General features: G+C 41.3%; 1 protein-coding gene across 1 annotated transcript; it reads right to left on the bottom strand.

Annotated features, from left to right (window-relative positions):
- Positions 1-61: 61 nt before the first annotated feature.
- Positions 62-19,640, bottom strand: LOC129357936 (integrin alpha-3-like; the record flags this gene model as incomplete). Its single annotated transcript, XM_055026862.1, has 6 exons — positions 19,310-19,640; positions 1,974-2,142; positions 1,287-1,349; positions 868-1,105; positions 680-778; positions 62-266 (listed from the first exon to the last, which is right to left on the bottom strand). Coding segments are annotated over exons 1-6 (965 nt in total), but the record flags the coding sequence as incomplete, so codon positions are not given.
- Positions 19,641-19,962: the final 322 nt, after the last annotated feature.

Raw genomic sequence — 19,962 nt, 5'->3', positions numbered from 1 at the left:
TCACAGTGGATGAAAGTAAAAGTGAACAGTTAGAATCCCCACAGACGGAGCACAGACATACTCATCATTGTTGAGGTCGGTGGCAGCCAGGCTGCTCCCGAAGTAGGATCCCACTTGTTCTCCCAGGATGGTCTGAATTATCTGGATTTTGTCCTGAGTCTGTTCTCCCAACATCACGGAGCCTTTGGACTCATCCCTGGGGGACCCTGTCACAACAGTGTGATGGTCACGACTCAGCAGTTTTCGCTCCTCGAGAACTGAATAACCTGGAAAAACAAAGCAGGTGTTTTCAATCACCGGCACAACGCTGTGCACGCCAATCATATATAAAAACAGTGAAACTGTGTTTCCATTAGTCCATTGACAATTTGACATTTCTGGAGTAAACCTGCTTAAGGGAAGAACAGCAATTTCTAAAAAAAAAAAAAATGTTTTGGCGTTAGGATGAGATGGCTTTTTCAGGCGTACCAAATAGGTTAATTTCACAAAAAGGGAATGGAAACAAATTATTTTTCCCAGACACACAAGTCACACGATCCACAACCGGATGTTATTACTGTCGCAAACCACCAGAAAGAAGACAACAGGAAGAGATTGGAGGATGATGGCATGGCATCAACAAACATTTTCACGTGTGATTTTAATTGCGTTTGTCATTTAACACAGAATAAGAACTCACCTATATAGATGTTGTTTTTATTCTCGTCAGCTATTGTTTTCTGAATAATGTTCCCAAAGTTGTCTGGATTTGGATCTCTCCAGGTTAGATGGACATTCCCTTTAAAGCAAAGGAAACAGACAATTACAAGACAGGAAAGTGGTTTGGTTTCAAGACTGAAGCTCGGCTGGCAGCTCCCAGCATCCCACCTTTCCAGTTATAGCTTCCCGGGGTGCCGAGGACGACGTCGGTCTCAGTTATGCCACCGGAGATGCCCAGGTTGCACACCCCGTCCTTCTTGTGGTCGTTTGCAGGGTTACAGCGCTCATAAGTATCAGCTTGCCAGTCATCGCTGTTGTCCAAGGTCAGATCGTTGCTCCTTACGTAGCATTTTCCGATCATCCGCCACTGGCCTATGCTGATCTTCACGTAACGATGGCCACACGCCTGCAAACAGGAAGCCACGGTTTTAAAGCTAGCGATGTCATAGAATTCCACTCTCTGAATTAAACATTTTTGCGTCACCAGCGACAGCAGAGGTTGGCCTGAGCTGTGGCAGTGTGACCTCACTGGTATCACTGGCATACTGCAGGCGCTGATTAGTGCAGTGAACAGGGAGTCATCTCACCAGCACGCGTCCCTCCTTCAGGCTCCGCTGGCTGGCCACCGTCACGCCCCAGCCACATGCCCCCTCCGACGGTCAGCTGTGAATTTGTCACATGGGTTCAGAGTTAGTCTTATTTTGAATCGTGGGCAAAATGGTTCCAAGTACGAGACACAAAGACAGCCTGTTTGATTCTCTGACAGATTTCAAAGAAAAGTTTCAGAGGAGAATCTTTCTCTTGCAGGTATTCAGTCAGTGATTAATCCTCCCTCCACCTCTTCGTTCATAAAATCAAGTTTCATCATTTTTCCCCACCTAAATACATGTAATTACAGCATTTTATATATTTTTGCAACTTGACTCTTTAGGTACTCGCTAAAAATTCCCCATCACTGCGATTATTGAAACTACAGTGGAACGCAATTAAAATTTTGAATCAAGTTCATTTGAAGAGTATGTAATTAATGAATCACATCTACTTTTTACAGTTAAAAAAAAGGTTTAAGCTCATAAAAAGAAACAACAGATATGCACAAACACTGAGATGAAACAATGTTCAGGTTTTTGGATGCCTACGTCCATCACTAAACAAAAATTTATTATCAAAACTGATGTAAAAGTTCAGCACAACCAGTTGATGGATCTGGAAATGCACATGAAATGGATCATTTTGACCACCAGGTGGCTCTGCGGAAAAAAAAAAATCTAAACAGTGCAGGTAATTCTGTCAGGCAGCTGTGCATCATCCTTACGTGATGTGATCAGAGAAATCCTGGTGCAGTCTGTGGGGTCTTCGCTGATTGGACAGGCGTACACGGCGCCCGTTTCGTTGACGTTTGGAAGAGAATCTGCTTTTTCTTTGGGCGCCCCGACGAGAAGCCTGGAGGGACACACAGACAGAGGGACAAGCAACACTTCAGACCGCGTTTGTGGAGAAAGATGATGGAAAAAGATCTGACAAATTATTCCCGAGGCAGCTTAAAGGAAGCAGAGTGACACCTGAGACGCTTGAGAGTTCCTTCACCATAACAAGCTCAAAGAAAAGGTCATTTCAGTTTGCGCGACCTTTTAAATACAAGAAACAAAACAAAAAAAGAGAGCGAAGCGGTCAGAGCAAGTCTAGGCTTCAAACACGGGCACACACACACACACACACACACACACACACACACACACACACAGACACGCGCGCACACACACACACACACACACACACACACACACCACTGACAAATGGACACTCCCTACACCAGAACCTTTTAACACAGAAGTGAACTTTGAAGTAGAGTAATTGCTCATCTGCCAGGGTTCACACACTGTTTATCGTAAGCACAAGATTTATTCACTGCACTTTGTAGGTGAAAGGTGTGTGTAATCTTGTTTACACAGAGCTAGTGAGAAGGATGTGAGCTGAGAGCAGAAACGATGTGAAGTGGTGCAGCTTCGCCTCCTGTTCATGTTTGTTCTTTTAACAAAATCAGAATCACTCATTGCTGGTTCTTCTAGTCTAAAGTATTGAGTTTTGTGATATTTTATAGATCACAGCAGCGTTTTAAAGCATCTGTGATGAATCTGGTTTCAGTCCAGGTCTGACTAGTTCTAGTCTTGAACCAATGTGGCGTTAAATGCACTTAAAATGACCCGGTTTTGATTTTTAATATAACAGAAGAAAAGTTTCATGGATCACAAAAGTCCCAACAGATCAAGAAATAACTTGTGCATATCTTGTGTCTTTAATGCTTTTCTCAAACTATTTTAAATAATTAGTGTTCAGTGTAGAATGGATCAATAAGTATTTTACACTTAAAACTGGAAATGATCAAATGTAAAATATATATATATCTTTTTTACCTCTACCAACAACCTCCAATCAGATGCTAACTTTAGCGCTGGTAGCGGTTAGCCAGCTGTAGCATTCTTAGTCTCTTCTGTTGTTTTATTTGTTTATTTTTCTCAACCTGCTGGTGCCACTTTACCTTGTCCTTTGGAACACACCACTTTTACATCTTTTCATCCCCAAACTTCTCTAAACACAAACATGAAAAGTTAACATGCGTAGCAGTAGCCTAGCCTGCTAAAGAACCAGCCACTTGGCAGAAAACAATTCAAAACAGCGCAGAAAATGGACAACATCATCCACGACTTCTCCTGTTTGCTGATTGGCCCGGAAGAAATTCTACCACAGGAATCCATGTGAATGGGAGAAATCCCAGACTGAGCTGTGTGCAAGATTTGAATGGCCAGGTTAGCGGTAGCCTGCAAACAATGTGTGTTAAAATGTCAACTGATTTTTGAATGAACGCAACCTGAAACACAAACCAAAAGTATAAAAATTCCTAAGAAATCCAGAAGGATAAAGATTTGTTTTTAAAACCAGACCTAAATCTGAGCGTTTTGCCACATTTTAGCAACATAATAAAAGTTGTGGTTTGTTTGTGGTGGTGGATCCTCCCTGTGATGTCATGCAGCTGATCATGTGACTGGGCTTGCAAAATAACCCAAACTGGGATGTTTTGGAGTGCAGCGACAAAATGCCCCCATATAAACCAGGAATCTTATCAAGAGCATCACAAGAGGCGAGAAAACTTCCCTTTGACTTATCAACCAGATATAAACCTCACATTAATTCAATCTTTGCTTGGATGCTCTGATAGCAGAACTGATCTGATAGCAGGACAGTTTAATATGTGTAGCAGGTGATTACACCTCGCTCGCTAGACAACACAGATCCAGGTCAAACGCTAACACTATTTTTTAGATTCTGAGCACCAATCTAAAGATTGTTGACATCAGAGAGAAAATCTTCTTCCTTTCTACAGTTGATTCGTCACAGTAACACCAACAACAGCCATAATTTTTCAGAGGTTTAAAGCATCGACAGACAGAAACGTTTCTTGAAGCAAACACATTGACGCAATCTTTTTACCTGCATTTTAATGCAAGCTGCGTTTAAGAAGGTAGACTTCTGGGAAACAGACGTGTCCTTTCTGCCTTCTCGTGCTGGCCGTTTCTTTCAGCAGGGAGCAGAACAAATGTATCAAAACACCACAATCCAAGGTCAGAGACTTTTGTGGGAAAGAGCGAGTGGAGGAACACTTTGAGGCCAGGCGGCTGACTTTGGTCTAACCAAACAGGAACCAATCACCCAGGCTTTAGGGACGCCGATAATCTCAGATGGAGGAAAGCAGGTTGCAGCAACTAATTATGTTAATCCCACAGAAAAGGTTTTTGTTTACACTGCACATGATGTATTTTATTCGAACATTCATTGTTGTTTCCTTTCCTTTAGAACTTTGAAAATCACTTCAAAATTCTGATGAATTATTTCACTGTATTTGAGTTAAACAGACGCCCACCTGTGGATGGACTTAAGGCCTCATACACTCTACTTTCTTGTGAGACATTCTGTTTCTCAGACTCAGATGTGTGTTAGACGGGAGCCTGGGTTCGACTGGTGATTAAATTGCAACATTTGTTACATTTTTGCCTGGTGTGGTTCTCTTTCACGCTGCACTGAGTCCAACCAACCAAGCCGTTTGCAAAACCACTTCACTCCCTCGCCTCAGGGGGCGCTGCAGCACCTGGAAGGGACGACCTAAAAACCCCTGAAGAAGATACTGAGCTGAATTTAGGAAATGTAATCAAAAATGAAACAGAATAAAATTTTAGCAGCTGTATTTCTCTTTTGTCTTTTGTCTCCAGCCAGCGCCAAACTTGAGCGTTTGTTTGATTTACCCAGAATGCACTGCGCTGTCCTCCGTTTCCTGTTCTGTTTTAGAAAAATCCTGCTGATTTAAACTTCCACAAAAGCTTTTCAGGTTTATGATTCCACTCGTCTACATGAAGGCTTGACCTCACGTTTTGTCCTGCAGAAACCTTCCTCAGATGACTAACCGATGGCTGACTCGTCCATGACAGATCATCTCATTTCCTGTCCCACCTCAACAATGAGTTCTCTCCTTCTGCTCATCACCTCCTCATAAACAGGCTGTCAGTGGGGCGAGGGGCAACTGGCAGCTGCATTCCACCTCCTCCTCTGACATGTTGAAATTCGCCTCCGCTGGCTAACAAGTGATCCGAACGACTGGCTAAACCAAACATTTGCCACCATGGCGAACGCTGGCAGCTGAACTTGGAGCCGCATTCCTATCAGCAGCAGGGAGAAAAATCACACGACTTCTTAAGCTAAACAAGTGGAGGTCAGTTTATCTACATAACAAAGTCAGTTTGGTTAGATAATCCTAACCTTAGTGCAGATGAGCTGTTTCCTAAACGAGGAATACACAATTTCATTTTTGATTACCCACAAAACAATAAAAACTGAATATATTCCTTAAGGATAACTGCAGGGTTTTGGGTTAGCCATTTTTCTAAGGATCACAAATTCTCCACTTTATTTTCTCTTTGTTCGATTTTGAGACATTTTTGTTTTAAAGGGACATAGTTATGCAAAGTTGCCCCTTTTTTTCTTATTTACACCATGTTAGAATGCTATTTAATCAAAGCTTCTCCTACTGAGCTGCAGTTTCTGAACTTCCACCTCACAGAGCAGCCCTTCGCCACAACTCCCCCACTCAGCTCCTTCAGACTAGCCAGCAGCAATTAGCAAACACCTGATAAAACTGCCCATCAGCTGAGCTCATTATAGGAGCTTCTTCTCAGAGCATTGCTGGTAAAAACAATGTTAAAGAGTTAATAGAGGAGCCATGTTGTTATGACTTCCTGAAGGCTGAGTCTCAGAAATGATGGGAGCTTCTTAAAGAGACAGAAGCCCAATTTCAAAGTGTGAAATTACGAAGTAAAATTTATTTTAAGTCACATTTAAATGAAGAGAAGTTAAATGAATGTTTCTTCATTTGAGGAAAAGTTCTTCTTTAATGAATAACTTTTCCAGTTCTTCATTTAACCCTTTTGTTATGCTCGGGTCAATTTGACCCGTTTCAATTTTTGAGTTGACCAAAGTGCAGGTTATTCTTATTTTTTTTTCATGAAATTTTGTGACTTTTCCTCATCTAGGGTCATGAACTTCTGAGTAAAATCTGGAGTCTTTGATGTGTTGAGAAGTGTCTGCACACAATTTGTGTAAAAAGATGATGTTGTGGGTCATTTTGACCCAGACATAAAGTAGCCGTTTAAATACAAAAAAAACATGCCTCTTTGATGTGATTGGTTTTGATTGCCTCAGAATAGTTATTGAGAACCAGGTGTGTGTGGAGGAGGGACTTTCTCTTCCCTCTCCTTGTCACTTTTACATGTCCTTTCTTTGAGAGATACATCCAAAATGAGCTCCAGAAGAAGAAGCTTCATTGAAGATTTTGAATTGGGATAGCGATGTCGATGAAGAAATTTCAGAGACGGAAGATCCTTCAGAGCCAGAGGACAATGCTGTTGATGATCCAGATTGTCATTTTTCCCAAGATGAGGAAGATTCAGAGGACGATTCTTCATCAGATGAAAATCAAGAAACGCAACTATTCTCATTCACAAAGGGGACGTGGACATCTAAAGATGGTAAGATAAGATGGTCATCATCACCACACCAAAGCCAAGGCAGATTGTCATCTTCTAATGTCATCAAAATGACTCCTGGTCCAACAAGATTTTCCGTCACAAGAGTTATTGACATTGAATCAGCATTTCAGCTTTTCATATCCCCACCCATAGAGAAGATAATTCTTGAGATGACCAACTTGGAGGGGAGACGTTTCTTTCAAGAAAAATGGAAACAACTGGATCCAACTGGTTTGTATGCCTACATCAAAATTCTGGTGTTAGCTGGAGTATACAGGTCGAAGGGTGAAGACACAGATTACTTTTCCACAGAAAAGGGGAAAAGAGCCGTCGGCTCTCAGTCCCCAACTGCCTTTTATTATTATGTGAATACACAAAGAGGTTGGCTTTCTCACTCAGACATGCAAACAATTGACCAATACATTACAGGATGTTCTGGGAGTCTTCCGTTGATGTCCCATCATTGGGACACAATGATGACCACTCTCAGGATACAGATAAAGATCATTGTGGCTCGTTAACACAGAAATGTGTGAGACATCTCCAACCCTCAAGAGTGTTCAAGTTGTGTATCTGTTCTTCTCATCTCTCATAACTGTGTATATAATCTAAAATAAAGTTCTGACTAGTTTGACTTCATTTTTGATTGTTTTGAGATGAATTACACAATACGGGTCAAAATGACCCACAACATCATACATGTAATTATTTCTCAACATAATACAAGGGTTAATATTTGTTTTTTATTAACAACTTAAGGTTACATAGTTACTTGATTACGTTATAAATCATGTATGTGCCTGGAAAACACATTACACCGCCCCTTTAAGAAATATTGCTTGCATACAGTAATCTTTCCCTTTTCTTCAAACATTGTCACATATATGACTAGTTGTAGCAATTAAAAGATAAAATACAAAAAAAAAATAAATACACAACTAGATGTCTTAGTGACAAATGACAAAAAGAGAAACACAAATGAAGGAAGTAAACGCAGGACTGAACAAAGCAGGGAACTTTGAGCTCCTGGTTTATTGTTTAACTCTCATTTATGGAGCTGGATCATTATAGCTGCTGTTAGTGTGCCGTGCACAAGTAAACCAGCCTAACCAGGGACGGTGATTAACTTTCAGATAAGGTTTGGAGCGGCTTGTTTTTCAGAGGGCGTGACTCCTGACCCGAAGGAGAAGAGAACCTACCGAAACTCAAATCCTTTTCATTTCATTGTCAGTCATGACAGAGGCAGCAATCAATCAAATGACAACTTTTCCAGTTCTTCTATTGTTCAGATAATCCCAATCCCAGTCCCACTCCAGTCCTTGAGACACACACACTGGAGTGCAATTTTTTTTTCTGGCATAATCCTGTCATGGTTTCACTTTGCCAAAAAGTGGGCATGTTTCTATTAGCTTAAAGATCGACATTGCTGATCATTTGTCTTCGCAAAACAGCACAGGTTCAATCAGAATGGATGAAAAGTATCAGCAAACGTCGGGTTTTAAGTATCGCCGAATTTGACTGAGCCGTTTCAACACACGACTGCGTTTTAATCTGAACTAATCTTTCTCGCGGTGGGTCTAAACACAAAGGTGCGTTTTCACTGAGTTACTGGATTTTATCAAGGCAAGAAAAAAAATGCAAAGAACAACAAACAACAAAACCTGAGGAGTCTCATTTACATCCCTTGGGGATCATGTCCTGACAACCATCGTTTCCCACCAAAAGAGGAAAACACGCAAAGTTGGTTCACTTCAGCTGATTAGATACGGTGAAGCTCAAGCAGGACGCAGCCTGTAATATCATGTTCCTCAGACAAAACAAAATGTGCTTCAGAATCATCACATATCCAAGCAAGTATCTATAAAAGTCTCCTATCATTGAGCTCTGTGGAGCTCTGAGCCAAAGACCAGAGATGAGGAAGACATGGGAACATGGTTCCAAATCTGTGTATTAATGCATATTATGATGTATTCTATTAAAATAGGTAATTCTAACTGTTTTAAGAGGAAGTCCAAGTTATTTGTGGATTTTAGTTATTTCCAGGCAGTGGTCTCTAATCCCTGTAAATAAAGGGGTCGGACATTTTGAGTCATCCTGATGACTCAAAATACAGCAAAACCCCAAAACACACTGATCCGTTTTCACTACATGTTTCCATTACAAATGTGTGCAATACTTTGTAGATATTCTGCTGATGTTGAAAAAACACAATTTGGCAATGGCCGATAAATAAGAAATGCAATTACAATCGTGAATAAATTTGCTCACGCAATGTCGGTCATAAACGTGTCACGCCATGATGCGAAAAAATGGTTTCCATTGTAGTTTTGTGAAATGCACTATGTTTGAAACAGCCCATCTGTACCCCTCCCCCTCCCAAAAAAATCTCTACATTTTAACAATGTGAGTTTTTCAAAAGTTTTTCCATTGAGCAAGTTTATTTTTGTAATTCGGCCTGCAGAGCAGCGCCGGAGCGCAGAGATGGTCCAGGCTACGCGGTACAACTCTCCACCCAAAGCAAGATGTGCATCTTGCTCAAGAACGGGAAAAAAAACAAAACAGCCTTCCACTCAAGGATTCGTGATAAACACAGACAAAACCTACAACTTGTTCTTTGCTTAAACATGTTGTATAACAATAGAGAGGATTTCTCCATCTGCATTTAGACCCACTGCAGGGAAAGATGAGAGAGCCGTAATGAAATCTGTTTCTACAAGCCAAACCACAATCCATCGCAGACAAGACAGTAAGATCTGAAGGCAAGATATGTGACTTTACCATAGTTCATGGGAACTGATTACGGTAATGGAGACCAAAACCGTAAAATCCAAAGAACCTTCCAGGAAAATGAGAGACAGACGTTCTTCATCTGGTCTTTTCATTGTTGCAGAAATGAATCAAACGTTCAGAGTTTGACTCGTCCAGGCTGGTGTGATTTTGCAGGTTTGCGCTGACACATCTTGATCACATATCAATGTCAAATCAAACCACACATCCCATGTCTGGTGACTCATGAGAAAGGAAAACATGTGAAGACGGGAACAAACGGGATGATCCATCAATAAGCGTAGGAAAACAATCGCCCGCCTGCCTCGTTCAGAACCAGCAGGCGGGACTCTGTTGATTCGTTGTTGTTAGAGCCACTAAGCAAATGAATGGAGAAAACGCTGAACACCGTAACTCAATTTGCAGATCACAGTAAGTATGAGGACAATAGAGGGACTGAGTTTGATCTCTTTATTCAACCGTCATGTTGTAACGACTGATCCAGAGAGAAAACAAGATGTGCTGCTGTTGGCCTCACTGTGACTGATTTGGTAGTGGGAATACAGCGTCTGATTGATCCTAACATGAACTCTCCCTTAACTTATTGTTTCTCACCAGATTCATAGTCCTGGTGGACGCTGAAGATAGTCGAAGGTAAAAGTGGAACTCAAAACAGGAAGTACAACACACATGCTAAGGTGTTCTTCATTTGGGTTTATTTGGTTATGCTCAGTATTTTTTTATGAGCAACGAGAGATGCCAAGCAGTTCCTCTAACATCTGATGCAAAAGGGATGAAGAGACACAATCAGTAATGAAAAGGAGGACAGCGCAGAACCAGTGTACTGATCACGGTAAGGTGAAATATCAACGATCACTGGTCCATGATTCTGGATCTGGTTGTTTCGTCTGGACAAACTTCCTGTCTTCAGCCCGCCATCTGCCTTTAGTAAAACAGTAACAGGAGGGGAACACATCCAGACCCAGGCAGAGAAATGGAACATGGGAGGCAATTTTTACCAACATCAGCAACACATCCACCTGTGTTCAGATTCTACCAGTTTCTACCAACAACACTGTGATACAAATATTAGTATTAGTATTTTCTCAAATTGTTTTTCGCATGTATTTAGAGGTGCAGGACAGAACATTTAATAGATAAAACACCATGAAGAAGACGATCCTGGCAGATCCCATGGGATGGTGACCAGAGTCTACCTGTCAGCTGGCTGAAAAAGGTTCCACTACATTTTCCTCTAGCATAAAACTGACAAACTCCTCTGTTGGAGAATATTCCTGGTTGCAAACAACGCAGTCGTTACAAGAAAACTAAAGTATCGCTACGTATCTCTATTGAAGGTAAGGCTGTTTAAAAACTAAAGTCGACAAGCTATGTGAACCATGTTTGTTAGAGACAGCTATCCACTATTAGCTTCTAAGAGTCACAATGTGACTCTGTGAAGAACATTACCAGAAACAGATACTTCTACCACTTTCCTGAAGTTCTCTGAAAGTAGCCAATTATCAGTAATTAAACACAAAATTGATATTAAAAATCTTCTGATCTGTTTTTTTTATTTATTTTTTGCTGCTAAAGATCTCAGGCACCAAAAGATGGAGAACTGCACCTTAATCTGCAGCTTCTGGGTCAGATAACAACAATGTCTCTGGCATTAAGGCGCTTAATGCTTCCCAGTTCCTCGTCACCCTGCATTTACTTACACAAACAAACAAACAAACAAACAAACAAACAAACCCTGAGCCAGGTCACATAGAGAACTGCATGCAAACGCATGCATGCACACTGGAATGCACATTTACACAAACAAACGTGGCTGGGCTCCTCATGAACGCATGTCGCTTTGTGACCTCCATGCTAGCTAACATTGTGCATACGGGACCCAGAGTATCAGTGACCGTTGACATTTTGACCTCAGGCGGGGAGAAGGCATGAGACTGATTAAAAACTTTCACTGACACAGCAGTGGGCAACCTGAACTGACCCTGAATATTAATAAAAATAAGGAAAACACAGGTATGTCTGTGAAATATCTGCTGCTGGCAGCCGATTTGGAGAACCCTTAACACATTTTCACAGATTTTTACATGACATGTCATTCATATAAATATAGATATTTTTAAATAGACAAGCATTCATTTAGATGTTCTTTGGATGCACCACAATTTTGAGTGCACTTCACCTGAGTGCACACTGATGTAACCTCATACGCCTGGATTATTTCCCCTCAAGGTTGAAGAATGAAGTTGTTGAAGCATATTGTTTTTTTAAGCTTCATGTAGCCGTAGCTATCTTTAGCCCCTCAGGGCACCTGCTTCTCCACGCTGCTGTTCCAGAAGACAGAATCAATCTTCACAACAGGAACTTTGGTCGATAAAAGTCTCTCCTTTGAATATCTTCTCTGCAGAGATTAGCAGGAGGTGTGAAATCTGACTTGCAAAGCTTTCAACATTGCATTACAAGACGTCAGTCAGGCTGCCGGACATGGTAGCCATTTGTTTATTACTTACATTTTTTAACATTTCTAATTTGCCATTTAAAAAGTGAACACATACCATAAATGACCTATTAAACCTGCTTAAAACAGACCACAATCTCATAAATTGCCATTTACAAGCTATGAAGGCAGTTACTGGGACTTTGCAAAGCGCCATTAACACAACTCCATACGTCACAAAGCTTCCTTTGCACTGTGGCAGATCAGTAAGTGCTGGCTTACTGTCATGTAAAAGTGCTGGCTCTCAGAGTACAAAACGTAAGCATCTGAAGGTGATTTATGGCGGCAGCTCCATCGTTCTCCCACAGACACACTCCACAGACAAAGAGCACCAGCCTCTGTGCACAGAGGAATGTTGGATCAATGCCACGTGCAAATCTATCAGCATCGTTCCGACACTGGAAGGAGTCTTTTTCTAACAGCACACATGTACAGCACCATCCATCTTAAGACTCAGTATTTCAGTATCAGTTTTCCACAAAATGTTGCATTCTGCATCTAGGTCAAAGTTCACAAGTTTGCTGTGTGTAGAGCGTTTCGGATACATTGTAGTTTGTTCAACCAGTTGCTTTCTTTTTACCACTGACCCATGCAGTGGTAAATGACTACTGGTTGTCCTGTTGACCGTTTCTCCACCTGAGTGGTACGTTTCTCCAGTTCCTCCAGTGTCACTGAGCAGTTTCATGAGAACGGTCATATCTTGGTTGGTTTGCTGTTGCGCCACTGTCTTTTCATTTCAGATGGCAGCTTCAGGTGTTCTTTAATATTCATGATGCCATTTATTCACTAATGTTCTCTAATGAACTCCAGGGACCTTCACGTCAAAGAAGGATGCGAACAGAGATCTGAATCCACACAGAGACTCTATTGACTAATTAGGTGCCTTCTTTAAGCTATTGACATGATGCCATCTGTTAATCAATCCAGTGGGTTTGTCAGCAACCGACCAATCAGCAGCCTGACAGAATTGTCTGAGTTTGTCATCACAAATGCTCTGTGGTCATAGAGATTTGGTGGAAAGTAATTGAAAAAAATGGTTGAGTATTGTCACTGGGGATCATACTCTTAAGGCACAATTTATCCAGAGCATTTAAAGGGCAGAATGGAGTTTATATCATTTCCAAAATCCAAACCGAGTCTGGAGACATGTAAAAGATGGACAAATACCTGTCATCAACTTCCTTCATGGCTCAGTACAACAGTTCATACAGACAAACCACCACATGTTTGTCTGTATGAAGGTTTCTGTCAAAAACAGCATAAAATTCATTGCCTTGTTATTTAGCAAACAGAAATTAGACCAGAAATGTATCACAAAGTTAAGGAGATATTAAAGAAAAAACAAAACAAAAAATGTCTCTGAATCAAAGTTCCCTTGCAAGCTCATAACACATTTATTTTTTTAAAGATTCATCATTTAAGATCAGAGCATTGGGCTTAACACACAATGGACCTGGTATGTGAAACATTTTCAATAGTTTTAGCCCTAATGTTGGCTGATGAAGCAAAAATGTCTCACCAAATGTCAGAGGTGGCACCGTGAGCTACACGACCTTCACTTTATAACTGCACTTTCTGGTCGGCGAGTCGCTCTACTTCCACATGGGGGCGCAATCAATCCTGTCTAGCGTCACGTCAGTTGGCAGCACTGGATTGGTCAGTATGTTGGTGCAGTTATTAGCATCACATGTGTTTGGTTTTTATAATTGAAAGATCAATCACATGACGATAAAAACTAGCATTTCCATTGTCCACCAGAATTTCTCCAATGCCAGTTGTTTTGTCTTCTGTGTATTTTGGATTCCCCTCCATGTTTCTGTCATCTCGCTTTCTGATTGGCTAAAAGTCACATTCAACAGTCTATGCTTTTGTTTGTCCTAAAGAAACACTCCACGCATTGAGATCGGGCCCAAAAAATCCAGCATGTCGATCTAAAGTTGAACATCCTCAACTTTAGACCGGATCGGTTCCAACGTCTTTCCGAGTGGATCAGATCACCCTTAACACACCACATACTGCAAGAATATCTCCTAAGATTACCTTCAGAACCATGGTGAGTGTCAGAAGGGAAAACTGGGTCAAAAATCAGCATAATTATCTTGCTGTGTCTTCAGAGAGTACAGTTATTGTTTTCTCTACATGATAGAATGTTTGTCCAAAGTGATCCCCTATGAAACGGACGTAGGGAGGTCACGACCTAATCAGCGCATAAATCACAAGGTTGATCCAAAACTCGCACTTCTCTGTAAAACTTAGTTGCCAACTTGTTACTGCCAAACAAACAAGCATTATTCAAGCACAATGAAGGATCGGTGTTTCCGCCTCTCACTAGTTTCTGGTGCATTATGATGTGTCTTTATCAGAGCAAAGGTGGACTTTGGTTGCACAGAGTGAGTATTCTGTTACAGTAGCTGCATTTCAACACAGGAAGTACTGATGAGTCTGACATGACATCCTCTTTAATTCCGGCTAACTCTGTGGCATGAAAGAAAAACAGAACCTGTTTCTTCTGCGTGTTCTGACTGAACATCAGATTAGTGTGTATGCTGGAACATACCAGTTTAATTTGCACCTCACAGCGCTGAGGGGAAGACCCCGACGAGATAAACGTCTGGTTTTTATGGCCTCAGGCAGTCACACAGACACCATGCAGAAAAATCAAACGCATTTTAGCTCCAATTAAATATTCATCGACTCATCGGTCTGATGAACCATTTGCCTCAACTCTTAGAAAATGCAGGGACTCTTCAACTCTTAGTCCCTTTCGTGTGTTTTTTTTTGTTTGCTGTTGCTTTTATGCTCCGACATCATCATTTTCACTTGCAGCTTGCCTCAACCTGAAACCTGGCAGGTTGTGACTTTGCACAGAAAACTAATACATTCCAAGCATACCACAGGGTCAAAGAAATGGAAGAGCCAATAGGTGGCCAGCTGACTGCCCAGGCCCTCCTCCCCTCCTCATCTGAGGACAACCAAAACAAAAAAGAAACAGAGATCCAACAACAGAGAGAGAGTGAAGATAGACACCCCACTGCAAAATGGCCTCAGGTATCTTCAACATTGACTCCCAGAAGTATTGCCAGCTTCCTATTGGACCCCAAACTCCCACTCTTCCTGTCAGCTGCACCAGGAATCAGGAATCTGGAATATTTGGTTTGAACAGGATAAAGAGAACTTTACGACTGCATTTAGGGGACGGACACTTTCAATCTACACTTTCATGATCATTATCATACTTGTCTTTCTGACTCGTGTGGAAAAGCACCCATGACACCCATGATTTGTTGCGACTAGTTTATATTCCGTAGCAAAGTCTTGAGTCATCCTTGATGTCCTTTCTAAGCAGCCCGACTTTCGCCTGATACTTTCAATGAATCCTAATCAATAATTAATATACATTAAGCACTTTGTGTGAGCTTTATAAGATTCTAAACTCAACTTATTAGTTGACATATCAATCAATCAATCAATCAAATTTTATTTGTATAGCACATTTCAGCTACAAGGCATTTCAAAGTGCTTTACATCATAAACACAAAACACGAAGGCATGCAACATAGAATAAAATACCAAGGTTTTTTTTTTTTTTTTTTTTTTTTTTTCCCCCATTCCCTTTCTTCTCTTTCTCCCTTTTTTCCACTTTCCCTCTTCTTTCCCTTTCTTCCCCCTTCCCTTTGACACGGAATTTAAGCGCCTGTTACCGCCGGACTCCGCCGTCCGTTTAACCACGGGTATTCGCCGGGCCCCGTTGCCCACAACAGGAAAAAAAAAAAAAAAAAAAAAAAAAAAATTACATACATATCCACAAAATCAAATCCATACATATTACATTTCAAATGCAACTCTAAACAGGTGTGTTTTTACTTGAGATTTGAAGGAAGTCAGGGTTTCCGCTGTTTTACAGTTTTCTGGAAGTTTGTTCCAAAGTTTTGGTGCATAGATGCTGACATATCAGCCATTGGCGTAAAACCTTTTAAATTAGACCTGACTTTGACAACAGCCCTCAGTTAAGAAGACACAGACGCCTTCATTTTTATGTTGTAACACCAACTGAAAAATGATACAGTAATAAACTAAAAAAAAAAGACATCGGTTTGGTTCTATACCTGACCATGTGTGTCTCTGTCTGATGTTACTGACTTTCAGATGCTTTCTCTACCGTTGTGGGTTCAATCAACTACAGGCGAAAGCGTCCACCACCAAGAGGGACAAACCCAACACACGGGACAAAAAGGTCTTGTCTAGTCATCCCATTTACTTATTTTTAGCCACACACTCTGCAGTATGCTGCACTGGTCAGGTGTAGACACCAAACAGCAAATGTGTAAAAAATTGAATGATTACAAATGACTTTGACTAACCAGATGCTATGAAATTGAGGTGGTTTGAAACTATTGCACAAATCAGTATTCTTAGCCTATTGCCTTCATCAAATAACTCTGAAGCAGACAGCAACGACTCTTTGAAGCAGCGACGCAAGAACAACATCAAGAGCCAGACACTCCATCAGCACTTTGTTATGTGTCTTTACAGATTTATACAGTTTGTACAAAACCTCAGCTTACAAGGGAGAAGGGAGGAAAATGTAGGTGTTGGAGATAAAAATGATAAACCACCACAAGACATGCAGAGTGCACAAATCTCTCTCATGAACAGAAAGTGGGAATTTATTGCTAAAGTAAATTAAGTTCTGTAAAAAAAAACAATAATAATAATGCTCTATAAATAGCAAATAGCAGCTGCGTGAAATAATTTTTTAACTCAGCCGCCTGGCTTCCAACACACAGCAAAGAGAAACACAAGACAAAATCCTTTACTGAACCAATACTACAATTGCAATACCATCTTCAGGCATCCCAAAGACTGCAACATAACTCTTGATCTTTACCTGCATTCATTTCCAACTATTTTACATTTTATTTTGCCCCCACACTCTCTCCTCCATGTAGGGCGACCTTGCATGGCAACGACCCCTGAGGCGTGGAGCTGGGACAGCACGTCGACCCGACCCGCTAACAGAACCAATGTTTTTGGTACATATTCGGTCTGGCACGCTGCAGAAATTAAACCAGCGAGCGGTGAGCTCTGCATGGTTGCTCACCACACAGAGGAAGAGGTCAACAAGTCTCTTCCTGTATCAAAGCAGAACTGCAGCGCAGATAAGAGAAGTTTATGGAGATGCTCTGTGATCAAGGATGGATAGGCCGCTGTGATTGGCCGAATGAAATCCAAAACCAGACGACTGCGGAGTTGAAAAGAATTTCATTCATCTGGAGAAAGTTTGAGAGAGCTTGTTGTTACACACACTCACTGTCCAGGATATTCTCGTCTATGCTACACTGTGCAACATACAGTGTATACTGTACTGCAATCATTTTTCATTTCAAAGTGTAAAAGTGAAAAAAGCCCTTAAAATGGCAAATATTTTCAAAACATTAGCAATATTTCACTGATTGGCAACTACTTCTAAACAGCTGTTTTGTTGGAAATGCTGGATGCAACATGTGAATTAAATTGTTGCAACTTAAAGGCAGCAGGGAGAGTCCTGCTCATGTAAAGCCGAGTTGCACATAGCCTTAGGAGACACATTTTATTTTGACAACTTGCTGAAGCCCGCCCTGTGTCAGCCAGAGCAAAACGTGTCTCATCCTGTTCCTGACCTGCTTCCAGTGAAAGTCATTAGTTCTGTGACGTTCCACTGCAAAGCGAAATGACACTCTCCTTTTGTTCCAGAGCATTTTGTAAATATGTATGTTGCATGTTATTGTTTACGTGTGGAAATTACATGCACATGCCTGAAGTTAGAGGGCAAAAGGAGGATTGTTTTAATTGGCGTCCACAGCAGCGCTGGAGCATTTCAGTTAGCAGAGTGAACCCCGGAGGTTTAGCTGTTATTCATTTAGTGTTTGCGCATCAGAGCAAACAGAAAATAACAGAAAAACCTCAGAGGAACAACTCAAAACCACTTTTTATCTTTTCTCACTTTCTGTGTCAGCTACTCTACACACAGACCTGTTACCACGACGATTGAAACAGATAATCTCATTTAAACTCCTACTGTTGTTGTGTCAGAGAGTCAGCGTGAACGTTCCCCTTTGAGTTTTTGCCGGAACTGAAACGCAGTAATCCTGCAGCACGTCTACATGCTAAGGTTGTTAAAGTCAAGCTAGCACTACTGACCTACTTCCCTTGCTACTTTTTATGAATTAAAACTTTTCTTGAACCTGTCTAGTTGACGTAATTTTGACAATTAGTACAAACATACATTGTCCCTTTATTTTCTGTGCATTATGTGTAGATTTAAGATCTAGAGAGTTATATTGACGACTTGACAGGTAATGACAGCCATCATCCAGCTTTTATGCAGGATCTTGATGTGCTGTCATCTTGCAACATGTCTATATGTTCTTAATGGTCACTGCACATCATGTACATATGGTGCGATTAATGGGACATATTTATTTATTCTATTTAGAATCAAATTCAAATGTGCATAACTGACTTTGAATCTCTATCTGATCAGGCTGAACTGACTATATTTCTGCATATTAATCAGATGGGATTTTTTTTTTTTTTGAAAATGTGCTTTGAGACAACATTTGATCTGAATTGCTGCCATATTAATAAAAACCAAACTAAGCTGAGTTTAATGGACTTGCTGGTCATGGTGAAAGGACACTTACAGTAAAGGAACTTAATGGCATCATGGGACAATATGAAGTATATTTTTATAGGCTGTTTAAATATTAGCCATGAAAAAATATTTTCCTTTAACTCAAACATATTAATCAATATTCAGTAATTGTTAGATTACTAAATAATTAGTTACTTTGTTATAGTGAAGTTTTTTTCCTTTTCTTCTTGCCTGTGTCTAAAATTGCATCACATTTTCTGCACAAGGAGTTAAAATCTGTCTGAAGCAAAAGAAACAAAAAAAGGGGCCCCCACGTTAAACTCTGCTCAGGGCCTCGTACGCTCTTGGGCCGGCCCTGGTTCTACACGTCCCTCTTGACAATTTCCGACCTGGACGAAAGAAAAAAACGAAGCCACCTTTCTCCATCTGCTCTGGTTTTGAGAAGTGGAGTGAAGTGGCCCCCAGGGACCAGGCGGGACCAGCTGATCGCATCTGGACACCGCGCAGAGGCTCGGCTTGTCCGCAGGTGAGTGTGCGCCGCCTCGGCCAGGTAATGGCTGAAACACCGGATCCCTGCTGACAAACCTGCTGGTACAATCGGGTGAAACACGAGCGACTCACAGATATCTGTCGGAGCCCTTGGTCTGTCTGTGCAGAGCCACCGAGAACCCAAACAAGCTGCCGGCGGTTTTCCCCTGTTTGACCACAGGAAACTTCACATCCACGTTAAATCCGTCGCAGGTCGGCGCCCCGCGGTACGCGGCCAGAGCAGTCCAAACTAATAACCGTAGAAACATGTTTAGGTTCCTCATCCGCTCCGGGTTCAGTCGGTTTTAAGCCCCAAACTCCGCGATCAGGTCCACGATCAGCCGGGGGCCCGACGTCAGACCAACAGGTAGGCTGAGCAGACTGCAGCCAACTCATGAATCAGTGCTGAGATGTGTGTGTGTGTGCGCGTGTGTGTGTGCGTGTGTGTGTGTGTGCGCCGCTTCCCTCCCTCCCTGCCTCTCTCGCTCTCCTTTTCCTCGCAGCCTGTCTGAAAGCAAGTGCAGTCGCTCAGTCCCAGCAGCTGCTGAGAAATGATCTTGTATGTCATTTAAACATCAAATTTCATCAGTTAAAGTTGTATTCTTGCATATTAAGAGTTTTTTTTTTTAAAGAATGGTAATCATTTTTAGCTTAAAATGAGCATTTTTTCTGGCTTGCATTCTCTTCACAGATTTTCTTTCAAAATGTGTTTTTTGTTTGTTTTTCTAAGCAGAGCTATTGCACAA

Source organism: Poeciliopsis prolifica, unplaced genomic scaffold (assembly GCF_027474105.1).
Source record: "Poeciliopsis prolifica strain line A6 unplaced genomic scaffold, Auburn_PproV2 SCAFFOLD346, whole genome shotgun sequence".
In the NCBI taxonomy this organism is placed as follows: domain Eukaryota; kingdom Metazoa; phylum Chordata; class Actinopteri; order Cyprinodontiformes; family Poeciliidae; genus Poeciliopsis; species Poeciliopsis prolifica.
This window is presented reverse-complemented; position numbering and strand designations above follow the sequence as displayed.